This window comes from Culex quinquefasciatus, chromosome 1 (genome assembly GCF_015732765.1).
Source record: "Culex quinquefasciatus strain JHB chromosome 1, VPISU_Cqui_1.0_pri_paternal, whole genome shotgun sequence".
NCBI lineage: Eukaryota > Metazoa > Arthropoda > Insecta > Diptera > Culicidae > Culex > Culex quinquefasciatus.
The window spans coordinates 121,245,695-121,272,456 of NC_051861.1; the positions used below are offsets into that span (position 1 = coordinate 121,245,695).

A 26,762-nucleotide genomic window follows, 5' to 3' on the forward strand; every position below is an offset into this window, starting at 1 on the left:
AACATCCCTTCCAGAACGCTATGCATCGACTGTCGGTTCACTTTGCTTCGGGCTCGGATGGATTGCTACAACGTCGCAGGATGGCACTGATGGCACAAGAGACCACTGAGTCTGATCTGGCTTTCCTCATGCGAGTGGCAACAATGGCTCGTCAGTGCGGATTCGACGAACCAAAACAGTTCGAAGAGGTCGTGAGTGTGGTTTCCCAAAACGCCCTGGATCCAAAAGTTCGAGCTATTGCGCTGAAAATGACTAACCAGACACATCAAACCGACAAGGACAAAAAGGCCAACTTTAAGAGGCTGACGGACAAGGTACGGGAGGTCGAGGCGATCCGCTTGAACGAAGAACTCGTGAGGAAGAAGAACGGAGCACAAACAGCTGCACTTGTCGCCCCTGTTCGACCTGATTATCCGACACAGAAAGCACAACCATACCACAACGATCGACGGTTTGGTGCCAGAAACGACAGATATCATCCGTACCAAAACACCCAGCGATCGAGCCCCGCTGCCAACCATCCGTACCAAAATGCTCAGCGATCCAGTCCCGGCGCTTATCATCCGTACCACAACGCTCAGCGATCCAGCCCCGGCGCTAATCGGCAGAAGAATACGACCAGTCGGAGACCACCAGAGAATCAGTCGAATGGAACTATGCAAGGCGGAGTTAGCAATGCTTCGCAAAAATCGAACAACCAGCGGAACGTCCCCCCGAAGACAAACTGTTGGAGATGCTACGGCGACAATCACACTCCTGAACAGTGCTACGCATCGAACAAAGACTGTCGAAAGTGCGGCCAAATCGGCCATTTGGCGCGAATGTGCGCATCGGTCGCCGCGCGTAGGACACCAGACGAGCGTGGTATCGCGAAGACCGGGCCGGGAAGGATCGCCATGGTGGATGCTGGAGATACGGATGCACAAGACGAAGAAACCGTAAGTCCCGATAACTAAATGCTACTTCTAACATTTTGATAGTCATTCTACAACTGTATATGAAACAAGTGAAAAATGAAGTTTTGTTTCCTTAATAAAGTCTGATAAACAAAAAACCTGAATATAAATATCAAAATAGAACGAACCAACAGAAATTTGTTTTTTTTTCTCTAATTTCAATATTAAACAGGACACCACAGAAACCGCAGAGTGGTTTTCAATAGCTACTCTACAGCCGGCAAACAACGGGTTAATTAAAGCAAGAGTTGCTGGTATGGAGTGCGAGTTTCTCATTGACTCGGGGGCCATGGTAAACACGTTTACGAAGGCACTGTTTGACAGATTAAGAGGCGATCCAGTGCTGGGCAAAGGCTTACTCAACGTGAATGATCGGGCTGACATTCCTTTGAAAGCGTACGCTTCACAAGGTAATACGAATAAAACTGAAAAAGAAATTAAACAATCAAACGGAAATGTATTTTAATCGATAGGTAACATCCACGTGTTAGCAACGTTTGAGGCAGACCTGTACATCACAGATGATAGGCCTTATCTGGTAGAAAAGTTCTACGTGGTTGACGAGAACCGTGCGCTGCTCGGGATGTCTACAGCAACCAGGTACAGTGTGTTGCTTCTGGGGTTGGAAGTCCCGGTAACATCTTACGATTGTCGGGCGTATGGTGGCGATATTTCGGCTGTCGAAATTGATACACTTTTCCCGAAATTCAACATTCACCCGGTTCAAATCAACTACGACAAGGAAAAACCTCCTTGCCGCAATATTTACATGAACATCCCGCTGGCCTTAAAACCACACGTCCGCCAACGGCTGCAACAGTTGGTGTCAGCAGGCATAATAGAGCCTGTGTCAGACGGAATGGAAATGGGGTTCTGTTCATCTATGATCACGGTCCCGAAAGGCAAAGATGATTTCCGGCTGGTAATTGATTTGCGAGGACCAAATAAGTACATCCACCGGACTCCATTCATGATGCCCACTCATGAGAAGATTCTTGCTGAACTAAATGGAGCATCATGGTTTTCAACCATAGATCTGGAAAGCGCTTTCTTCCACATCGTGCTCGATGAAAATTCAAGGCACTTAACGAATTTCTGCACAGAGTTCGGAATGTTCCGGTGCGTGCGACTGCCATTTGGACTCACGAACGCTCCCGATATCTTCCAGGAAAGCCTTCAACAAAAGATCCTGGGAGGGTGTTCGGGAGTAAGAAATTACCTGGACGACATACTTGTGTACGGGCGGACGAAAGAGGAACACGATCGAAACCTGGAAGCGGTGCTGGCACGTCTAAGAGATCACAACGTTAAGCTCAACATGGCAAAATGCGTGTTTGGGAGCAGAAAGGTCAAGTTTCTCGGCTTTACACTAACACCAGACGGATGGGAAATAGAAGATGACAAGCGGAGTGCAATCGAAAGCTTCAGGCGGCCAACAAGCTGTTCGGAAGTGAAAAGTTTTTTGGGATTGCTTACATTTTTCGACCGATTTCTGTTGTACCGAGCTGATTCGACGCTGCATTTACGCAACCTGGTTAAATCCGACAACTTTTATTGGACAGAGGCTGAGGAAAAGGAGTTTGAGTTCCTTAAACGGGTGGCACTGAATGCCATAAGGAAACTTGGTTACTACAGCCCAACGGATGAAACCGAACTCTACGTCGACGCATCCCCTGTCGGCCTAGGAGCGGTTCTCGTGCAATTCAACGGAACACGGATTCCGAGAGTGATTGCATGCGCCTCAAAGGTTTTAACGTCAACCGAACAGCGCTATCCGCATACACAGAAGGAGTCATTGGCAGTTGTGTGGGGAGTAGAAAGATTCTCTTACTACTTGCTCAGCAGATCATTCGTCGTGCGAACGGATTCCGAAGCTAACGAGTTCATCTTTGACAGAGACCACTCATTGGGCAAACGCGCAACTTCTCGGGCAGATTCCTGGGCACTCAGGCTTCAGGCATATGATTTGAAGATCAAACGAGTTCCAGGAAGCGAGAACATTGCGGATGTACTATCAAGGCTGATATCGAGGTCAGATGAAGCTTTGCCTTTCGCAGACGATGACGATCAACATTTCCTCTACGCCGTTGACGCAGTAGGCATGCCAATCGATTGGAATAACATCGAGAGCTGTTCAGCAGAGGATGTGGAACTACAGGAAGTGCGGGCGGCAATGGGTTCCAAAAGGTGGCCAAAGGAACTCTTCAGGTACGAGGCACAGCAGGGTGTTCTGTACAGTAGAGGGAAACTCCTCTTCAAGGACAACAAAATCATCTTGCCGAAAGAACTCCGATTAAAAGCGCTCGAAGCGGCACACGCAGGCCATGTAGGCGAATCGGCGATGAAGAAGATCATGCGCGAACACTTCTGGTGGCCAGGGATGGCCAAAGAGGTTGTGGAGTTCGTAAAGAAATGTGGAACTTGTGCGATGCTGTCAAAGAAAAATCCTCCACTACCGTTGTCGTCTCGAGAGTTACCAGGTGGTCCTTGGCAAATCTTGCAAATTGATTTTCTGGCATTACCAGGATTTGGTTCCGGGGAGTTCTTAATTGTGGTGGACACTTACTCGAGGTATCTGGCAGTAACCGAGGTCAAACGTATGGACGCGGAATACGTGAACGCGGCGTTGTGTGAGGTTTTCAAGCAGTGGGGCCTTCCACTGATACTGCAGAGCGACAACGGCCCCCCCTTTCAAAGCGTAGCATTCACTCAGTTCTGGGAGAACAAAGGGGTTAAGGTCAGAAAAGCAATCCCTTTAAGCCCACAATCTAACGGCATGGTCGAGCGAAACAACCAAGGCCTAATAAAATCGGTCTCGGCCGCCAAAATTGACGGATTAAACTGGAGACGTGAGTTGAACAACTACGTACACAAACATAACACAGTAATTCCGCACTCTCGCCTCAACATTACACCCTTCGAATTGATGGTGGGATGGAAGTTTCGTGGATTATTCCCCAGTTTGAACAACCAACAGGAAGACAATCTCGATCGCATCAACATCCAAGAACTAGATGCAGAAGCCAAACTGAAAAGCAAGCAACACGCAGATTCGTCGAGGGGAGCGAAAGAGTCGGATATCAAGTGCGGAGACGAGGTGCTCTTATGGCAGAACAAAAAAAACAAAACTGATCCGACATTTTCGTCCGAGAAATATCGAGTAATCGCAAGAGATGGAGCCAAAGTAGTCATAATGAGTCCACTTGGTGTGCATTACTCTCGCAACGTCCAGGATGTACGGAGAGCACCGGAAGACTGGCTTGAAGTTGAAGTGAGCTCAGAGGAAGAAGGGATAATTGCGGACAACGTTCAGGAAGGAGACGTTGAAGAGCTCACCGGCAGTGAAGCAGAGCTGTCCGACAAGAGATCCAGCAATCGAGCCCCGCTGCCAACCATCCGTACCAAAACGCTCAGCGATCCAGTCCCAGGGATTGCGGAAGGTAAAGAAAAAGATCAGGCGGGCATACATCGTGATCTTCGACGTAGAGATACAATAAAGAAGCCATCTAAGTTTGATGATCGGTATGTGTATAACGTTTACCAGTAGCGTAGAGACAGGGAAGAATGTAGGAGATGAGCCGAGTAAATAAAGTTCTTCAACAAAATATATCACTAATCATTCTGGTCGGGTATGCCAGCGAACAACAATTAAATAAAATGATGCATTAGCGTTTTGCGTGTAAGTTCCTTTTTGACAGAAAAAGAGACAGAAAGAACTCTTCGCTTCAAAGGAGTCACGGAAAGGACAGAAAGAGAAGAAAAACAAGCTAACACTGCTCTAGGAAGCAATGATGAGAGTGCGCGCTCTCAAGAGTGAGACGGACAAGGTAAAAAGGAAAAAAAAAGAGTGTTGCTTCTCGGAGAGTGGTCGATTCGGTTTCTCCTGTCATTCGAGTGTTTAAGTTTGGTGAGTGAACATCGATTATGGACGAGTACGACAACACGAACGTAATGCACGAAATTGAATCATCCCATGGCATGCTACGTTTTTCGAGGAAAAGGGCAAATAATAGCGTAGCGGAAAAGTCAGTCCTCCAGTCAAAGCCATGGCATGCTGTGAGCTGTTGTGTTGGGGGATGTAATGTGTGTTTGTGTGTGTATTAGTAGTAGTAGGTATTACGAAGATCATGCACTGCACGTTCAATCGAGTGAAACGATGAGGTCTGCGCTGAAGGATCCTAGAAAAGCTAGGGAATCATTCTTTTCGCCTTTTTTTTTTTGGGGTGGATTTCGCTAGTCGTAGAAGATGATGGCTTTTGTTGTGATGTATAATGTGAAAGTATTTTGGGCAAGAACTTAAGCAATAAAAAGTTTATTTTGTAACAAATATAAAGGAATTTTGAATAAAACCAACAAAAAATTAGAACAAAATGGACAATGCTCTGATTCCATCAACAACTGTCAACTGCCATGCAATTTCTGCCAAGATCAAGGCGTTTGCTACAAGCAACAAAGATTAATTGTGCCTCCAGATTGGGCTGGCCAAAAACGACCAGCTGCCGTGACAGTCGGAAATAGTTTCCCAGATAAGACGCAAACCTCACTTTCAACCAGCTCTTGGACGCAACCAGCTGGCATAACTTATTACCAACTGACGTTACACACACACACACACTGACTATCGCCAGCCCGGAATCGGCCATAAATACCGAAACTCGTTATCACAATTACCTGCCGGAACCAGAACCAGAATTTCTTGTCCATTTTTTTTCTCTCTCAGTTCAGCCCCTCCTCACTTGACAAAACTTTGCTTTTCCGGACGACGACGACGATCTGGTCGTGTCGTGGTGGCCCAAATTGTCTTTGTCCAGAGACCAGGGAAATCTCTGGAAAGTTGGGTCACGTCATTTGGAGCCGGGCCAAATTTCTGCTAGATAAAGCGTTCCACCAAACTAAGGGTTGTGCTGCAACTGGAAGAAGCTCGAGATTGTAAGCTTTCGAGCTTAGTAATTGTCTTTTGGCGTGAAGACGAAGTGGTGTCGTTTCTTGGGAAAAAAGGACAGCCGAAACGTATACATGTGGGACATTTTGGGGTAGGACCAGAGTTGAGAAAAAATTAAGGCAAATCGTTTTTGATATTTTCCGCCTTATTTCATTTAACTGCCTTTCAAACCCTTAAAAGAACAGAATCGTTAACGAGCGATGGCAACTTCACAGACAAAATGTCTTGAAACTGTGAAATTACAATAATGCCATCTATTTTCTAGTAGTTGAAATAGGAAAGTAGATCCTCCAACAAAATCAACAAATCACACAAAATCACACAAAATCACATAAAATCACACAAAATCACACAAAATCGCACAAAATCACACAAAATCACACAAAATCACACAAAATCACACCAAATAACACGAAATCACACAAAATACACAAAAACACACAAAATCACACAAAATCACATAAAATCACAAAAAATCACACAAAATAACACAAAATCACACAAAATCACACAAAATCACACAAAATTGACAAAATCGCACAAAATCACATAAAATCACACAAAATCAAACAAAATCACACAAAATCACACAAAATAACACGGAATCACACAAAATCATACAAAATCACACAAAATCACACAAAATCACACAAAATCACACAAAATCACACAAAATCACACAAAATCGCACAAAATCACACAAAATCACAAAAAATCGCACAAAATATCACAAAACCACACAAAATCGTACAAAATCACACAAAATTGACAAAATAACACAAAATCACACAAAATAACACAAAATCACACAAAATCACAAAAAATCGCACAAAATATCACAAAACCACACAAAATCGTACAAAATCACACAAAATTGACAAAATAACACAAAATCACACAAAATAACACAAAATCACACAAAATCACACAAAATCGTACAAAATCACACAAAATTGTCAAAATTGACAAAATCACACAAAATCACATAAAATCACACAAAATCACACAAAATCACACCAAATAACACGAAATCACACAAAATTATACAAAATCACACAAAATCACACAAAATCACACAAAATCACACAAAATCACACAAAATCGCACAAAATCACACAAAATCACAAAAAATCGTACAAAATCACACAAAATTGACAAAATAACACAAAATCACACAAAATCACACAAAATTGACAAAATCACACAAAATCACATAAAATCACACAAAATCACACAAAATTATACAAAATCACATAAAATCACACAAAATCACACAAAATCGCACAAAATCACACAAAATCACAAAAAATCGCACAAAATCGTACAAAATCACAAAAAATCGCACAAAATATCACAAAACCACACAAAATCGCACAAAATCACACAAAATCACACAAAATCACACAAAATCACACAAAATCACACAAAATCACACAAAATCGCACAAAATCACACTAAATCACAAAAAATCGCACAAAATATCACAAAACCACACAAAATCGTACAAAATCACACAAAATTGACAAAATAACACAAAATCACACAAAATAACACAAAATCACACAAAATCACAAAAAATCGCACAAAATATCACAAAACCACACAAAATCGTACAAAATCACACAAAATTGACAAAATAACACAAAATCACACAAAATAACACAAAATCACACAAAATCACACAAAATCGTACAAAATCACACAAAATTGTCAAAATTGACAAAATCACACAAAATCACATAAAATCACACAAAATCACACAAAATCACACCAAATAACACGAAATCACACAAAATTATACAAAATCACACAAAATCACACAAAATCACACAAAATCACACAAAATCACACAAAATCGCACAAAATCACACAAAATCACAAAAAATCGTACAAAATCACACAAAATTGACAAAATAACACAAAATCACACAAAATCACACAAAATTGACAAAATCACACAAAATCACATAAAATCACACAAAATCACACAAAATTATACAAAATCACATAAAATCACACAAAATCACACAAAATCGCACAAAATCACACAAAATCACAAAAAATCGCACAAAATCGTACAAAATCACAAAAAATCGCACAAAATATCACAAAACCACACAAAATCGCACAAAATCACACAAAATCACACAAAATCACACAAAATCACACAAAATCACACAAAATCACACAAAATCGCACAAAATCACACAAAATCACAAAAAATCGCACAAAATATCACAAAACCACACAAAATCGTACAAAATCACACAAAATTGACAAAATAACACAAAATCACACAAAATAACACAAAATCACACAAAATCACAAAAAATCGCACAAAATATCACAAAACCACACAAAATCGTACAAAATCACACAAAATTGACAAAATAACACAAAATCACACCAAATAACACGAAATCACACAAAATACACAAAAACACACAAAATCACACAAAATCACATAAAATCACACAAAATCACACAAAATAACACAAAATCACACAAAATCACACAAAATTGACAAAATCACACAAAATCACATAAAATCACACAAAATCAAACAAAATCACACAAAATCACACAAAATAACACGGAATCACACAAAATCATACAAAATCACACAAAATCACACAAAATCACACAAAATCACACAAAATCACACAAAATCGCACAAAATCACACAAAATCACAAAAAATCGCACAAAATATCACAAAACCACACAAAATCGTACAAAATCACACAAAATTGACAAAATAACACAAAATCACACAAAATAACACAAAATCACACAAAATCACAAAAAATCGCACAAAATATCACAAAACCACACAAAATCGTACAAAATCACACAAAATTGACAAAATAACACAAAATCACACAAAATAACACAAAATCACACAAAATCACACAAAATCGTACAAAATCACACAAAATTGTCAAAATTGACAAAATCACACAAAATCACATAAAATCACACAAAATCACACAAAATCACACCAAATAACACGAAATCACACAAAATTATACAAAATCACACAAAATCACACAAAATCACACAAAATCACACAAAATCACACAAAATCGCACAAAATCACACAAAATCACAAAAAATCGTACAAAATCACACAAAATTGACAAAATAACACAAAATCACACAAAATCACACAAAATTGACAAAATCACACAAAATCACATAAAATCACACAAAATCAAACAAAATCACACAAAATCACACAAAATAACACGGAATCACACAAAATCATACAAAATCACACAAAATCACACAAAATCACAAAAAATCGCACAAAATATCACAAAACCACACAAAATCGTACAAAATCACACAAAATTGACAAAATAACACAAAATCACACAAAATCACACAAAATTGACAAAATCACACAAAATCACATAAAATCACACAAAATCACACAAAATTATACAAAATCACATAAAATCACACAAAATCACACAAAATCGCACAAAATCACACAAAATCACAAAAAATCGCACAAAATCGTACAAAATCACAAAAAATCGCACAAAATATCACAAAACCACACAAAATCGTACAAAATCACACAAAATTGACAAAATAACACAAAATCACACAAAATCACACAAAATCGTACAAAATTGACAAAATTGACAAAAATCACACAAAATCACACAAACTCACACAAAATCACACAAAATTGACAAAATCACACAAAATCACACAAAATCACACAAAATCACACAAAATCACACAAAATCACACAAAATCACACAATATCGCACAAAATCACGCAAAATCACACAAAATCACACAAAATCACACAAAATAACACAAAATCACACAATATCACACAAAATCACACAAAAACACACAAAATCACACATAATCACACATAATCGTACAAAATCACACAAAATTGACAAAATTGACAAAATCACACAAAATCACACAAAATCAAACAAAATCACACAAAATTGACAAAATTTAGAAAATTGACCAAGTCAACAATATACCAACAAAAACCGAATAAACTGCATAAATAATTTCCCACCGTGCTCCTGATCCCCATCAAAAGTTTTCCCCATAAATTAGCAAAACGATGTCCCCCTCGGGAGCAAACCTGGATCACTTCCAGAACATCCAGCTGAGACAAAAGTTTTGGGGGGAAAACTCGTCCAAATTCCCCACTTTTGGAGAGAGCAATATCAAGCCGCGATGATGTGTAAACTTTTCAAAGGTCAGACGATGGGATTCTTGGCTTTTTTTCGTTATCTTTATCGTTTCAAACATGTATGTGATGCCAACCAGCAGCAGCAGGTGCAATTTCGAAAATGCTCCAGCGATTTTTCCTTCTTTTTCAAGAGGGGAAGAGAGTTTTCCCACCTTCTCCTTTTAACTTTTTTTTTTTTTGTTTGAAGGTGTTGCGAATGGCGATTAAGGTGGATTGTTTTATGTATTTTTAAACTTTGCCTGACTAGCTTGCTTAAGCTGCTGTTGTGGAGCTTCTTTGGCTTATTTATGATTCAGTGAGTTTTGTTTCATTCATGGGAGGGAAAACAATGCACAATGGCTGGAATCAGATTGAGTGAATGGAGGAGATTTGATTGAGCCCGATTTGGATGAGCAATTTTCGTTTGGATTTGTGAATAATGTTTATGCTGATAAAATTAAGCTTTGTGAGAGGAAATTATTGATTTTCCTAAAATTCTGATTTCCATTTTTGTTCCTCAATTTTCCTCAATAAAAGCCTCCTTCTGTGCACAACGACATTAACGACCCAATTGCTTTCACACAACCACACTCATGTCCATTAGCACACAAACAGAAAAATCGCTCCCCTCCCCACTTTACGGCGTGAAAACCCCTCGATTGCCAGTTTGCGTTAACCTTTACGGCAGGCGGGCGTATCGTTTTTACCAGCAAACAAAAGTGCAGAGTTAAAATAAAAATAAAATTGAAATAAAAACGTAAAAAAAAAGGAAAAGCTCTTGAAAGCCACTCAAATGTGAACTGAACTGCCATCGAAAAACAAATTTGTGGCAGTTGAATATCATTTTAAATGAGCGAAATTTGAGAAAATAAAATTGATTGAGAAAATTGGGTTATTTAAAAAAAATGAACGATTATTTTTCTTTCTGTCAATTTTGTTAATTTTGTTAATTTTGTTATTTTTGTCAATTGTGTCAATTTTGTCAATTTTGTCAGTTTTGTCAATTTTGTCAATTTTGTCAATTTTCTCAATTTTCTCAATTTTCTCAATTTTCTCAATTTTCTCAATTTTCTCAATTTTCTCAATTTTCTCAATTTTGTCAATTTTGTCAATTTTGTCAATTTTGTCAATTTTGTCAATTTTTTCAATTTTGTCAATTTTGTCAATTTTGTCAATTTTGTCAATTTTGTCAATTTTCTCAATTTTCTCAATTTTGTCAATTTTGTCAATTTTGTCAATTTTGTCAATTTTCTCAATTTTGTCAATTTTGTCAATTTTGTCAATTTTGTCAATTTTGTCAATTTTGTCAATTTTGTCAATTTTGTCAATTTTGTTAATTTTGTCAATTTTGTCAATTTTCTCAATTTTCTCAATTTTCTCAATATTCTCAATTTTGTTAATTTTGTCAATTTTGTCAATTTTGTCAATTTTGTCAATTTTGTCAATTTTGTCAATTTTGTCAATTTTGTCAATTTTGTCAATTTTGTCAATTTTGTCAATTTTGTCAATTTTGTCAATTTTGTCAATTTTGTCAATTTCTGTTGATTTTGTTGATTTTGTTGATTTTGTTGATTTTGTTGATTTTGTTGATTTTGTTGATTTTGTTGATTTTGTTGATTTTGTTGATTTTGTTGATTTTGTTGATTTTGTTGATTTTGTTGATTTTGTTGATTTTGTTGATTTTGTTGATTTTGTTGATTTTGTTGATTTTGTTGATTTTGTTGATTTTGTTGATTTTGTTGATTTTGTTGATTTTGTTGATTTTGTTGATTTTGTTGATTTTGTTGATTTTGTTGATTTTGTTGATTTTGTTGATTTTGTTGATTTTGTTGATTTTGTTGATTTTGTTGATTTTGTTGATTTTGTTGATTTTGTTGATTTTGTTGATTTTGTTGATTTTGTTGATTTTGTTGATTTTGTTGATTTTGTTGATTTTGTTGATTTTGTTGATTTTGTTGATTTTGTTGATTTTGTTGATTTTGTTGATTTTGTTGATTTTTTGATTTTGTTGATTTTGTTGATTTTGTTGATTTTGTTGATTTTGTTGATTTTGTTGATTTTGTTGATTTTGTTGATTTTGTTGATTTTGTTGATTTTGTTGATTTTGTTGATTTTGTTGATTTTGTTGATTTTGTTGATTTTGTTGATTTTGTTGATTTTGTTGATTTTGTTGATTTTGTTGATTTTGTTGATTTTGTTGATTTTGTTGATTTTGTTGATTTTGTTGATTTTGTTGATTTTGTTGATTTTGTTGATTTTGTTGATTTTGTTGATTTTGTTGATTTTGTTGATATCGTTGATTTTGTTGATTTTGTTGATTTTGTTACGACTAGCAAGATATTTCTTTAGAAAAAAGTAGAGTTTGAGTTTTAAAAAATAAAAAGTTAATTTTCGACTACGTTCGACTGAAAATATGGTTCGGACATGAATCAAAAATTTATTTAAAAAATCTTGCTCATTTTTTCATGATCCATGAAAATGAACTTTTAAATTTGATCTTCTAGACCAACCCTTATTTATACTTATCGAACTTATGTCAAATGATTTAATATTTCGGGATTTTAAAATTCCTCTGTAGAAATATAAACATAATGAATCATGAATAAAATCATGAATCAATAACGAAATTTATTTAAAAAAAAATTCAATTCAATTCAAAGCTTAAAATGGTGCTTTCAACGCTTGCTCGTCATTGCAACTTCCGGGGTTGGCATCCAGCACCCAAAATCCACATTCCGACCACAACCCACTTATAAATATTTATTTTTGCATCCTTTTCCCACCCCCTGAAAAAGCGTGATCCAGTCGCTGACGGAGCAAATCCTTTGATTTTGTGATCGTTTTTTTCGTCAGTTTCAATCCCTAAAAAAAATGTCGATTATATCTACACTTCCGGGAAAGAAGCGTCCTTCGAGAAAAGGACTTAGACGTCTTGTTTAAACAACAATATTAAAGAGGATTGAAATTTCGAGCTTAGTTTTTCTCAAAATTTGAAATAAATTTTCACAGCTGTTTCTATTTGAATTTGATCAACAAAGTCAAAAAAAAAATGACTCTAAAAGTTGAAATCAGAACCGAAATCGACTTGCCTGATGGAAACATCATCCTCAAACCAAAAAAAGATGAAAAACACACACAAAAAAGAGCTTTCTTTCATCTGCTTTCAATACCTCCCCGTTTTTCGTTCAGCTAAGAACATCCTTTTCTCCCCCGCCTCTCTAAATCCCGCAATGCAATGAGAGCATTAAAATGTGGTTTTCCGCCCCCCTTGCTGCTGTTTCCATTTCCGGCAAAGCTCTTTGAAAGAAAAACGGTTCTGCCCACCTGCCCAAATGCTGCTGGTTGCTTGCTGCTGCTGCTGCTTTGAGAGAAACATAAAAAAATAAAGAATAAAACAAAACCACCGAAAAATAAAGAGATTTGATGCTTGGTTTGAGCTTTCTTTTTTTATTTTTTGCTTTTTAAGGGGGGAGCACACCACAAATCGACGCCGGAGAGCGAACAGAGCTGGGTGGTAAAAAATGAGGATACAGCAACGGGAAATGTGGCACTTCCGGTTTCCGGGGGTCGACGCCATCGTCGTCGTAGAGTTTTCCGTGCGACCGGGTTAAATGTGGGCACCGCCCGTATTGGGTGCCGTTCGAATCTGTAGGATTTTTTTTTGGTTTGTTGCAACTCGCTTTAAGTTTGGTTTAAGATTTCAGTTTGGTTTTAAGTAATTTAATATTCAAAAAATTTCTAAATGTAAAAATGACAAAAAAATACAATAAAATCCAAAATTTTATCCCTTATATTTATTTTTTGCAATTCCGTCGTGAAACTACTTACTTTTCCTGTCATTCTTGAACGACGAAATAGCCTACTTTTCTGTACCAAAAATAACAGAATCGAATAGCATCACTTTTCAAAATAAATGCTGAAAAGTTCTTCTTTTCAGCACTGAAATGGGTGCTTTAAAGTTGAACTTTTCAGCACTTGTTTCGAAAAGTAACACTTTTCAACATTATTTTGATTCAAACGATTTATTGATAAAATACATGAAAATTTGACATAAAATTTCACTCAATGGGTGTTTTTCGGAATTGCAAAAAATGTTGTATGGAACTCGTTGCAAAACTTGATTTTTTCAGCACTCTTCGTATTTATCCAACTCGGTAAACCTCGTTGGATAAATGTACGACTCGTGCTGAAAAATTCCTCTTTTTGCAACTTGTTGCATAAACTAGTATTATAAAGGAGTTTAAAAAAATATGATTTTCAAATTTCATGCTTTATTTTCAACATTTTGATAAAAACCGTATCCCAAAATTCTTTGTATAGTACCACAGTTATGCCATTGCAAAAAACTTTCAAAATACCAATAAATCAGTTACAATAAAGCCCAAAAATTTCCAATTTGACAAAAACTTAACGTTGTGCAATGTAATTTTTATTTTTTATAAATTTGGTAAATTTTTTTCAACAAAAAATATTATGTTTAACAAAAAAAAAATTGTTAAAATTTGTTTTGGCTAAACCAGGTGTTTTAAAATAAGTTGAAAACCGCCTTATTCCAAAAACTTTTTTTTTATTTGATTCCGACTTTTTTTATAAGGTTGGTACAAATTTTATTTAATGTTTTTGTCATCCCCTCCCCCTCCCCCCCTTTCTCAAAATTGTCCCAAAAAATCATTTATCAAAAAACTTCAAAATTTCAATGTAAATTTAAGGGCAATCTGTTGAAATCAATTAAAAATGCATTCCCTTGCGTTTAGAATCATTTTTAGCATGTTTGGGTTGATTAAAAAAATATTTTGAATTTTTGTAAATTTTCGATGAGTTATCGCAAAAAGTTTTTTTCGATAAAATTTTGTATGGCTTGTTAATTCAATTTTCATTTTTATTTTTTTTTTTTGGGGGGACAAAAACTGTGAAAAATATTTGCATCGGCCTTATTAAATGACAAAATTTAAAATTTTGTTCATTTTGCAGCAAACATTACTTTGGTAGATGAGCCTAAATAAACAAAAAACAGTTATAAAAAAATACAGCAAAAATCTTCAATTGAACATGCAAAGCAACATTTCAATTCATCGCACAGTGGGAAAAATCGAGGCAAAAAATGGACTTAATTGATGCCGCTCAACAGGGTCCTAAAGCCCTCTGTTAGTTTTTATGTACAACGGTAAAAAAAACACGATTAAAAACCACTTCTGATAACTGTTTTTTTTATTTTAATGCAAAAAAAAAATAACTAGACAACATGTTTTCGATGGATCAACTATGGCGAGCTGTGTTAAAATCCATTTTAAATACTTTGCGGTCGAACAAAGGGTCATTGTACTCAGAAAAATAAGCTTTATCGTTGTGAATAATAATATTTAAGAATTTAAGATTAATTTTAGGACCCAATTAGAACTTTCAACCAAGACTTTTCTTATGTGAAAAATTCTGAAGAATCGATTGGTGATGGTGAGAATCCGCGGAAATTTGCGTAAGGCCCGTCTAAGGCCGATTTACCTGTATTTTTTTGCTTTTTTATCAGGTTTAAATATATTGTCATATATTGTAAATGCTTTCATATAATTTTTTTTCTCACTCCTCTTCTCCATCGAAATGAGTTTTAGGTACATTATGTGGGTTTGCACTGTCACCAATCGATTTCGCGGAATTTTCCACTAAAGAAAAAGTTATGTCAAAATATTGATCATTTTCGCAACATATTTAAAACTCATAAAAAAGCAAAAATACGGTAAATCGGCCTTGGACGGGGCTTACGCAATTTTTTGCGGATTTTCACCATCACCAATCGATTCCTCGGAAGTTTTCTCATAAGAAAAGTCTTGGTTGTAGGTTCTCGTTGACTGGCATCTCAATTAGTCCTTTTTTTTGCCTTGATTTTTCCCACTGTGAATCGGTTCACCGTGCAACAAAATGGGATTAAGTTGCTCCAATTCTAACAAAGTTTTTCAAAATACATACGAAATTTCGTAGTTGTTCCAGTATTTTGACCACAAGACTCTCAAATCATTGCAATTTTTATTCTACTGAAAATATTGTAACAAAATTTGTAACTACGGTTGCTTTAAAAAATTCAATTTGAAAACAAATTGTGAAATTATAGAATTGTTTACTAAGCTAACCCTTTCAAAATTGCTTATTTATGATATTTTTTCAATTAACAAGAAGTTTAAAATTCTACAATTTCTTTAAAACTTTGACGATTTATTTTGTTAAAAAATAAATAAAATAGATAAATAAAAATTAATTTTATCCATCGTTTTCATACAAATTTTAAATGAAGGGGCCTAATCTTTCTACCACACTGAAAAAAATATTTTATTTTCATGCATGAGTAATATAATTAATTTAATGTAATTTTACCTCTGAAAATGTGTAATTTTACCACTATTCTGTTGTAATTTCACTTTTTCAGCCTAAATTGAGGTAAAATGACACCATAAAAGAAGTACTTTTTAACCTTCAAAAATTACACCTTCCTAAAATACACATTTTTTTCCTGTGTATCTGTAAGCCCATACATCCAATTGAAAAGCTGTGAAAGGCAAACTTGTGGGAAATTGGACCAGCTTTCCGGTAAAAATATTTGGATTTAGGACAATGGTCAACATGGAGATTTTTATGTAACATTTTCTGGAAAATCGAATCCCACTATCGGTTTTTGAAAGTTTTGACGTTTAGACCACTTTTCAAAATAAACAGTTTCAATTCATTTTTTTAGGAGATTTTTTCGTGAGTCTTTTTGTAAAATATTATGTGGTGATGTCACGCTTAAAATTTAACTTTTAAACTTTTAAATTGAAAAATTTCATAGAAGTGACGTGTATTTTTCTATCAGTGTAATTTTTTTTTTCAGAAAGCCCGTCCAATTTTCTACAAGTTTGTTTTAAACCATTTTTTGATACGATGCAATGGCTTTGAGATACAATTATTTTTGAATTGCAAAATACAAAAATATTTTAAAAACTTACGCCTTTCTCAAATGTAATTGACGAGTACGATTGGCTCCATATACACAAAAATGGCTTATAAATGCCTAGGATAACATGTCTACAAAGTTTCATTGAAATCTGAGAAGGTCGGTTACAAAAGTACCAGAAAAATTCCTGATTTGAGCAATCATCAGAAATATCTCCAAACAATTTTATAGAATTGCACATTAAACAATTTATTCCTTGTTTTGTTTAGAAAATAAATTATATCTTTTTTTGTTTAGAAATATTGGCAACACTGTTGTATAAAATGAACGTTTCATGTGTCTAATATAAAATTATGTTGGAAGTGATGTCAAATTAAAAAGAAACACGATTAAAAAAAACATCATAAAAGGTAAAGTTTTAAATGTTTACTCTTTTCACCAAAATTTCACATTTGAGGACCATTCAAATGTAGGGATTGGAAATTATTATCTGAATATTGAAGGCAAATTTGTTAACACTCAGCAAAATTCAATTACTGTTTTTTTTCTCTCTCAGTGGATGAATGTTTTAAACCTTAAGTTCACTCTTCGTACCGAATCAAAGTAAGAGGAAGTTCTTCAATATTTTAAAAAGAAAACTTTTTCATTGGTGGTCAATTTAAGGTATGAAATTTGAAGGAAAAATGTTAAAAAAAACTAATAATCCTAAAAAACGATGATTTATTGGGGTTTTTCACTAATATTTGTTTGTTCCCACATTTTTACTGTGTATAAAGCGTAAAAATACAGCAATAAAATTCGTCCCATCATCAAATAATGTTAACACAAAACCTCCGTCACAATCATTGACGACCGTGGGAACATTCAGAAAGAAAGCGTCGAGAAGGACTCCCCCAAACCCCCTCCCCCTCACGTGGGAAAACAATTCTCCTTTCGACACATGCTCAAACAAGACTTTTCCCCCATCTTTCCGTCAAAAGAACGAGGGGAAAAAGTCTAAAGGTGAAATTCCTCACCTTTTCCGACCACGTGTCTTTCAACCACGTGTTAGACAGACACGCTGACAGACAGACTTTCCCAGAAATCGACAAATTGATCTCAAGGTTGACAGGGTTTTTTTCTTGAAAGATGGCAGCACTGCACTGCACGGCTGTTGTTGACAGGTTCACCAATAGGAAGGGGTCGTTAAGGTGCAAGTCAACGGAGTTAAGGGTCGACGTTTTGATTGATTTGCGTGCTTTTCGTGGTGTGTGTGTGTATGTTAGTGGGAGGTGATAAAAATCTCATTAATTAGGGTTGATTGGGTGGTTTCTGTGGTTTGATGGTTCCCTAGAGGGGGACAAACCACAAAGTTGGTGTAATTGAAATTGCCAGTTGGTGCGATAATTTGATTGGAAGTAATTAGAAGCTAAGTTGACCCATGAAGCTAGTCGGGGCTTGAAATGTTGTTCATGTTTTTGCAGTTTAATATCATTTTTTCAACATTTAATGCCAGTTATTAAGTTTATAGGTTTTTTTTTTCAATTTCCATAACCACATCATAAAATTGCAAATTGATTTTTAAACAGTTACTAATGATTTATGACCATCATAATTATTTATGCCGCAAAAAAAGCAACACCATCATATCGCCAAACCACGATTTATAACCTCAAAACCTTTTCAATGGCTAATAATTTGCCCCATCGTAAAAATCACCACAACCATTTAGTTCGAAAGTGACCCCCCCTTGGGACGAGGGGTAGGTCAATTCAATTAGCCCCGTGCCTTTAATAGGTACTCCAACTGACTGGAAATGCGTTTTGATGGCACTCATATCGCACTCGCTATCTCTGCCTTGATTTGTGGGTGGAGGAAAAAACCCCAGGTTCCATCACAGCCCATCAAAAATGTACATAAATTCTCACGGAAAACCGCCCCCCGTTTTTGTCACAGTAGGTGGACCCCACAGATGTAATAAAAAGTGAGTCCGGAAAGTATATGTTTCAGAATATGGGTGGTATCTCTTTTTTTGTGAGTGTCACCAAACGTAAAAGCTTGTTTTTCCTGTCATCATTACCATTCTGGCACCGGAACGATAAAATTTCAATTTCGATGCCCCGTCGACGCAAACATGTGGGCACAGTAGGAAAATGTTTGATTTTTGTGGTCAAAATAATTAACAAATTGAAAATTTCAAGATATTGTCAAATTAAAGTTATTAAAAATGAATTTAAAAAAATTAAAATAAATTGAAAAAGTGAACATCCCTATTCTCTACATAAAAAAACATCCACCCACAAAACAAGAAAAACCGCCCATCAACAACAAAGCAGAGAACTTCCGACAGGAACCATTTCCGAATCAAACACAGAGAAAAAAAACACGCTGAAAAAAAGATATTCTCAGAGGGCGGTCATGGCTTTTTACGAGTCAAACGCCCCCCGTGAACAGACCGGCTCCCCTCCATGCAAGTATCAAATTTATGCTGATTTGCACCTTTTACGACAGTTGATGGGCACCCTCGTTGGTAGACCGCGAAGGAAACAAAATCGGAAAAAACTTAGATGGGAACACTGTTGATTGAAAGATTAAACAAAACCGAAAAACAACTCTTCACAAAATCGCACATAATCACACAAAATCACACAAAATCGCACAAAATCACACAAAATCACACAAAATTGTCAAAATTGTCAAAATTGTGAAAATTGTAAAAATTGTAAAAATTGTAAAATTGTAAAAATTGTAAAAATTGTCAAAATTGTCAAAATTGTAAAAATTGTAAAAATTGTCAAAATTGTCAAAATTGTAAAAATTGTAAAAATTGTAAAAATTGTCAAAATTGTCAAAATTGTCAATATTGTCAAAATTGTCAAAATTGTCAACATTGTAAAAATTGTCAAAATTGTCAAAATTGTCAAAATTGTAAAAATTGTAAAAATTGTAAAAATTGTCAAAATTGTCAAAATTGTAAAAATTATAAAAATTGTAAAAATTGTCAAAATTGTCAAAATTGTCAAAATTGTCAAAATTGTCAATATTGTCAAAATTGTAAAGATTGTCAAAATTGTCAAAATTGTCAAAATTGTCAATATTGTCAAAATTGTCAAAATTGTCAAAATTGTCAAAATTGTCAAAATTGTCAAATTGTCAAAATTGACAAAATTGACAGAATTGACAAAATTGACAGAATTGACAAAATTGACAAAATTGACAAAATTGACAAAATTGACAAAATTGACAAAATTGTCAAAATTGTCAAAATTGTCAAAATTGTCAAAATTGTCAAAATTGTCAAAATTGTCAAAATTGTCAAAATTGACAAAATTGACAAAATTGTCAAAATTGTCAAAATTGTCAAAATTGACAAAATTGACAAAATTGACAAAATTGACAAAATTGACAAAATTGACAAAATTGACAAAATTGACAAAATTGACAAAATTGACAAAATTGACAAAATTGACAAAATTGACAAAATTGACAAAATTGACAAAATTGACAAAATTGACAAAATTGACAAAATTGACAAAATTGACAAAATTGACAAAATTGACAAAATTGACAAAATTGACGAAATTGACAAAATTGACAAAATTGACAAAATTGACAAAATTGACAAAATTGACAAAATTGACAAAATTGACAAAATTGACAAAATTGACAAAATTGACAAAATTGACAAAATTGACAAAATTGACAAAATTGACAAAATTGACAAAATTGACAAAATTGACAAAATTGACCAAATTGACAAAATTGACAAAATTGACCAAATTGACAAAATTGACAAAATTGACAAAATTGACAAAATTGACAAAATTGACCAAATTGACAAAATTGACAAAATTGACAAAATTGACAAAATTGACAAAATTGACAAAATTGACAAAATTGACAAAATTGACAAAATAGACAAAGTTGACAAAATTGACAAAATTGACAAAATTGACAAAATTGACAAAATTGACAAAATTGACAAAATTGACAAAATTGACAAAAATTGACAAAATTGACAAAATTGACAAAATTGACAAAATTGACAAAATTGACAAAATTGACAAAATTGACAAAATTGACAAAATTGACAAAATTGACCAAATTGACAAAAATTGACAAAATTGACAAAAATTGACAAAATTGACAAAATTGACAAAATTGACAAAATTGACAAAATTGACAAAATTGACAAAATTGACAAAATTGACAAAATTGACAAAATTGACAAAATTGACAAAATTGACAAAATTGACAAAATTGACATAATTGACAAAATTGACAAAATTGACAAAATTGACAAAATTGACAAAATTGACAAAATTGACAAAATTGACAAAATTGACAAAATCGACAAAATTGACAAAATTGACAAAATTGACAAAATTGACAAAATTGACAAATATGACAAAATTGACAAAATTGACACAATTGACAAAATTGTCAATTTTGTCAAAATTGTCAAAATTGACAAAATTGTCAAAATTGACAAAATTGTTAAAATTGTCAAATTTGTCAAATTTGTCAAATTTGTCAAAATTGTCAAAATTGTCAAAATTGTCAAAATTGTCAAAATTGTCAAAATTGTCAAAATTGTCAAAATTGTCAAAATTGTCAAAATTGTCAAAATTGTCAAAATTGTAAAAATTGTAAAATTTGTAAAAATTTACAAAATCATGAAATTTTAAAAATTGATTTAATTCAAGAAATTCGAGAAATTCAAAAAAATCAAGAAATTCTAGAAATTTCAGAAATTGAAGAAAATCTAGAAATTCTTGAAATTCTAGAAATTCTAGATATTAATAATCTCAAGAAATTCAAGAAATTCAAGAAATTCAAGAAATTTAAGAAATTCAAGAAATTCAAGAAATTCAAGAAATTCAAGAAATTCAAGAAATTCAAGAAATCCAAGAAATTCAAGAAATTCAAGAAATTCAAGAAATTCAAGAAATTCAAGAAATTTAAGAAATTCAAGAAATTCAAGAAATTCAAGAAATTCAAGAAATTCAAAAAATTCAAAAAATTCAAGAAATTCAAGAAATTCACGAAATTCAAGAAATTCAAGAAAATCAAGAAATTCAGAAAAATTTAGAAAATTAAGGAAACTTAAAAAAATTATCAAAATTAGGTTTGTTTTTATGTTTTTTTTTTGTTTTTTTTTTTTTGTTTGTTTTTATTATTTACATTCAATACCATAAATAAACATGAAATAATTATATAAAAAAATTTACAGCAAACATGGAGGTATTTTATAACTTTTAGACGCAAAATTCCTTAATTTCTCCCCAAAGAACAATTCCTCCACCCATTTCGGGAAGGCACTCCACAGTCTGAAAACCGCACATGTCGTGCCCAAATTAACCAAACTGTCAAACCAATAAAGAACTCAGGAACTCAACTTTCACACACCCCTTCCCCTCAAACCGCTTACTGCAAAATTATGTTGTTTTCACCCCTTTTCAGTGTTGCCAACCAAGCGGGGTTCCAATAAACTATGTTTTGTCATTATTTGGGGCTGTTAAAAGTTTTTCCTTCTTTTGTGGTCTTTTGGGAAAAGTTGTAATAATAACATTATTATGCCATAACAGGGCCAGACCTGATATTTATGACACCGCCCACTTATCACCAACCTTGGCTCTTTTAGTTTGTCGAACTTGTTTTCCCAAAAAAAAAACGAACAACGATCAACTATCACAAGTTGTGTGTGTATTTTACTTTCGGTGGGAAAAAAGTTTTCCAGCCCCTGCTTCCATCGCTCCCAACGGAACTATTAGCCTTTTATTATCGACAATTAGTGTCTGGCAACTCTGCCGTTTCCCTCAAGAGTGAAATAACTTTTATAGCCTCACCTTAAAAAGTGTTCAAATTTTAACAAAATTTCTTCTTCTTCCTTTTCTTCCAGTGCGGACGAGGGCTTCGACGGGACGTACCCCACCAACGTGGTCGTCCGGAACAACGGGTCGTGTCTGTACGTTCCGCCCGGCATCTTCAAGTCCACCTGCAAGATCGACATCACGTGGTTCCCGTTCGACGACCAGCGCTGCGAGATGAAGTTCGGCTCGTGGACGTACGACGGCTTTCAGGTGGGTGAATTTTAGGAATTTTTGTAAAAATATTACAGTCAGTATTACCAATTTTTTTAAAAGGAGTTTAATAAAATTTTCTTTGCAAGAAAAACACAATTGAAAATATCGTTAACATTTATACTGTCTAAATGACTCCCTAAATTTGTGATCAAAACTATTATCTTGATTTACCACGCCAAATGTTATAGCTCGGCAAAAAAAAACCGCAAAAACCCATAACTACCACCATTCAACTGCCTAAAGCCAGCGAGCCCAAGCCAATTTGGCTTCCATTTCTAGGCCACTACATCATTTACAGCGCACGATAGACCTTCCCACCCCTGCCGCGCGCAACTAAATCGCGTTTCTGTCTAAATTTTATGACCAATTGCTTGTCCCGACACCTTCCCCACATTTCCCCTCTACGAATTCACCCCAGATTAGCATCAATTCGTGTTGGTGTTGGGCATTATTTTCCACCGGGATTATCCCGCCCAACATCAATAATGATAAAACTCGGGCCATCGGGATCGGGGGGCAAAAACACTTCTTCCCCCCTAGCTTCAAACTCAACTCCTCTCAATTCACCATCATTCATGGGGCGCGCGGGCGTGATCATCGCCCATCATGGGCTCTACTTCCCTCCTCGATGGTGGAAATTTGTTGTTGCTACATTTTCCGCTTTTTCCTGACGTCTGTGAGCTGCAAAATCTCCGCGGTGAAATAACAACCGAGGTTGGTCGTATTTCAAGGCGATTTTTTTTTAAGTTGGAAACGGAAAAATTACTTTTGGAAATATCAATTTTGAATTTTCAAGTGTTTTTTATTAAATTTAAAAAAAAAACTTAATAAGCTTCTAAAATATTCCAATCTTTTTTCCGTGCACCTCCTCTCAACATGTTGACCATTCGCCGATGCATCGGTGTCCCAGTCCCCGTCCAGAGACTGTCCTGGCCAGGACATCCGAAAACTTGCGCTGCGCCTGGCCACAACGGTCGTGTAATGTATAATTTATATTTCGGCGGGATTATCCCCCCCTCAGTTCGTTGCAGGTCTGGTCTGGTCGATGATGTTTGTCGTTTCGCTCTTTGCGGAATTTTGCTGTTCCCAAAAAATAGTTCAACTTGGTCCTCGAACGCTGGTTGGTCTCCGCGAGGTTGTTTTCAAATTTACATGTTGACGCTGCCAAAGGTCAGCCCTTCAGCAAGAGTTGTTGTCGTCCCGGCACTGAAATCTGTGTCAATATGTAGCTTGCGGTTGATCCGTTTTGTGTTTTGAACTCAACTTGTCTCTTTGATTTTTTGGGCAGAAAAATCGAGAGGAGAAAGAGCATTGAATTGTTTGGCCCATTTCTCAACTTTCATTTCTCATTTCTCACTATTTATTTCTCAATTTTTACTTCTAACTTCTCACTTCTCAATTCTCAATTCTCAATTCTCAATTCTCAATTCTCAATTCTCAATTCTCAATTCTCAATTCTCAATTCTCAATTCTCTATTTTCAATTTTCAATTCTCAATTCTCAATTCTCAATTCTCAATTCTCAATTCTCTATTTTCAATTTTCAATTCTCAATTCTCAATTCTCAATTCTCAATTCTCAATTCTCAATTCTCAATTCTCAACTCTCAACTCTCAATTCTCTATTCTCTATACTCAATTCTCAATTCTCAATTCTCAAATCTCAATTTTCAATTTTAAATTCTCAATGTTCAATTCTCAATTCTCAGTTTTCAATTTTCAATTTTCAATTCTCAATTTTCAATTCTCAATTTTTAATTATCAATTTTCAATTCTCAATTTTCAATTCTCAATTCTCCATTCTCAACTCTCAACTCTCGATTCTCAATTCTCAATTCTCAACTCTCATTTCTCAATTCTCAATTCTCAATTCTCAATACTCAATTCTCAATTCTCTATTCTCAATTATCAACTATCAATTCTCAATTCTCAATTCTCTATTCTCTATTCTCTATTCTCTATTCTTTGTACTCAATTCTCAATTCTCAATTTTCAAATCTCAATTTTCAATTTTAAATTCTCAATGTTCAATTCTCAATTGTCAGTTCTCAATTTTTAATTTTCAATTCTCAATTTTCAATTCTCAATTTTCAGTTCTCAATTTTTAATTTTCAATTCTCAATTTTCAATTCTCAATTTTCAATTCTCAATTCTCAATTCTCAATTCTCAATTCTCAATTCTCAATTCTCAATTCTCAATTCTCAATTCTCTATTCTCTATTCTCCATTCTCTATTCTTTGTACTTAATTCTCAATTCTCAATTTTCAAATCTCAATTTTCAATTTAAAATTCTCAATGTTCAATGCTCAATTCTCAGTTCTCAATTTTTAATTTTCAATTCTCAATTTTCATTTTTCAATTCTAAATTCTAAATTCTAAATTCTAAATTCTTAATTCTAAAGTTTTCAATTCTCAATTCTCATTATTTGTCATTTGTCATTTGTCATTTTGTCATTTTGTCATTTTGTCATTTTGTCATTTTGTCATTTTGTCATTTTGTCATTTTGTCATTTTGTCATTTTGTCATTTTGTCATTTTGTCATTTTGTCATTTTGTCATTTTGTCATTTTGTCATTTTGTCATTTTGTCATTTTGTCATTTTGTCATTTTGTCATTTTGTCATTTTGTCATTTTGTCATTTTGTCATTTTGTCATTTTGTCATTTTGTCATTTTGTCATTTTGTCATTTTGTCATTTTGTCATTTTGTCATTTTGTCATTTTGTCATTTTGTCATTTTGTCATTTTGTCATTTTGTCATTTTGTCATTTTGTCATTTTGTCATTTTGTCATTTTGTCATTTTGTCATTTTGTCATTTTGTCATTTTGTCATTTTGTCATATTGTCATTTTGCCAAATTGTCATTTTGTCATTTTGTCATTTTGTCATTTTGTCATTTTGTCATTTTGTCATTTTGCAATTTTGTCATTTTGTCATTTTGTCATTTTGTCATTTTGTCATTTGACTCTTGACTCTTGACTCTTGACTCTTGACTCTTGACTCTTGACTCTTGACTCTTGACTCTTGACTCTTGACTCTTGACTCTTGACTCTTGACTCTTGACTCTTGACTCTTGACTCTTGACTCTTGACTCTTGACTCTTGACTCTTGACTCTTGACTCTTGACTCTTGACTCTTGACTCTTGACTCTTGACTCTTGACTCTTTCAATTATTCACTCTTTAACTCATAACTCCTCAAATTTTGTCAAGATTTTTTGTTGTTTTGCCAATCCGCTCATCAAAACACCCTCTTCCTAGCTCTTAATTATCCACTCAAAAAAACTTCCTCTCCAACACGGTCACAACCCCAACAGGACAAAAATCGACAGTTCTGTCGAACGTCCATCGGAAAAAAATACCGTTTCATCCCGAGGACCCAACCTCTGCCACGCAGAGATAACCCCCAAACGACGACGCCGAACTGTGTTCCGAGCAATAATTGTCGATAAATATAAAAGCAAGGACCCGCCGGGGACTCGTTCCAGGCCGGTTGATGCCCTGTGGCGGCCAGGCCAGACCACCAGGTCCCGTCAAGTGGAATTGGATTAGCTTTGATGGGACTGATGATCACGTAGACAGCAACCGTTGGAGTACTATTGGGTGAATGGTTATTGCACTGTGGGTTGTACAGTTTTTACCAGTTTTAAAGTTGTGGTAAAAAAAATAATTT

The 26,762-nt window shown here is 34.7% G+C and overlaps 1 protein-coding gene across 1 annotated transcript in view; it reads left to right on the forward strand.

Annotated features, from left to right (window-relative positions):
* The window catches only part of LOC6051581 (neuronal acetylcholine receptor subunit alpha-7), a 388,913-nt gene that overhangs the window by 278,868 nt on the left and 83,283 nt on the right, over nucleotides 1-26,762 (forward strand). Inside the window, exon 5 of the mRNA XM_038249413.1 lies at nucleotides 22,911-23,091. Within this exon, the coding sequence (XP_038105341.1) occupies nucleotides 22,911-23,091 (181 nt within the window). The remainder of the gene's footprint in view (nucleotides 1-22,910; nucleotides 23,092-26,762) is intronic.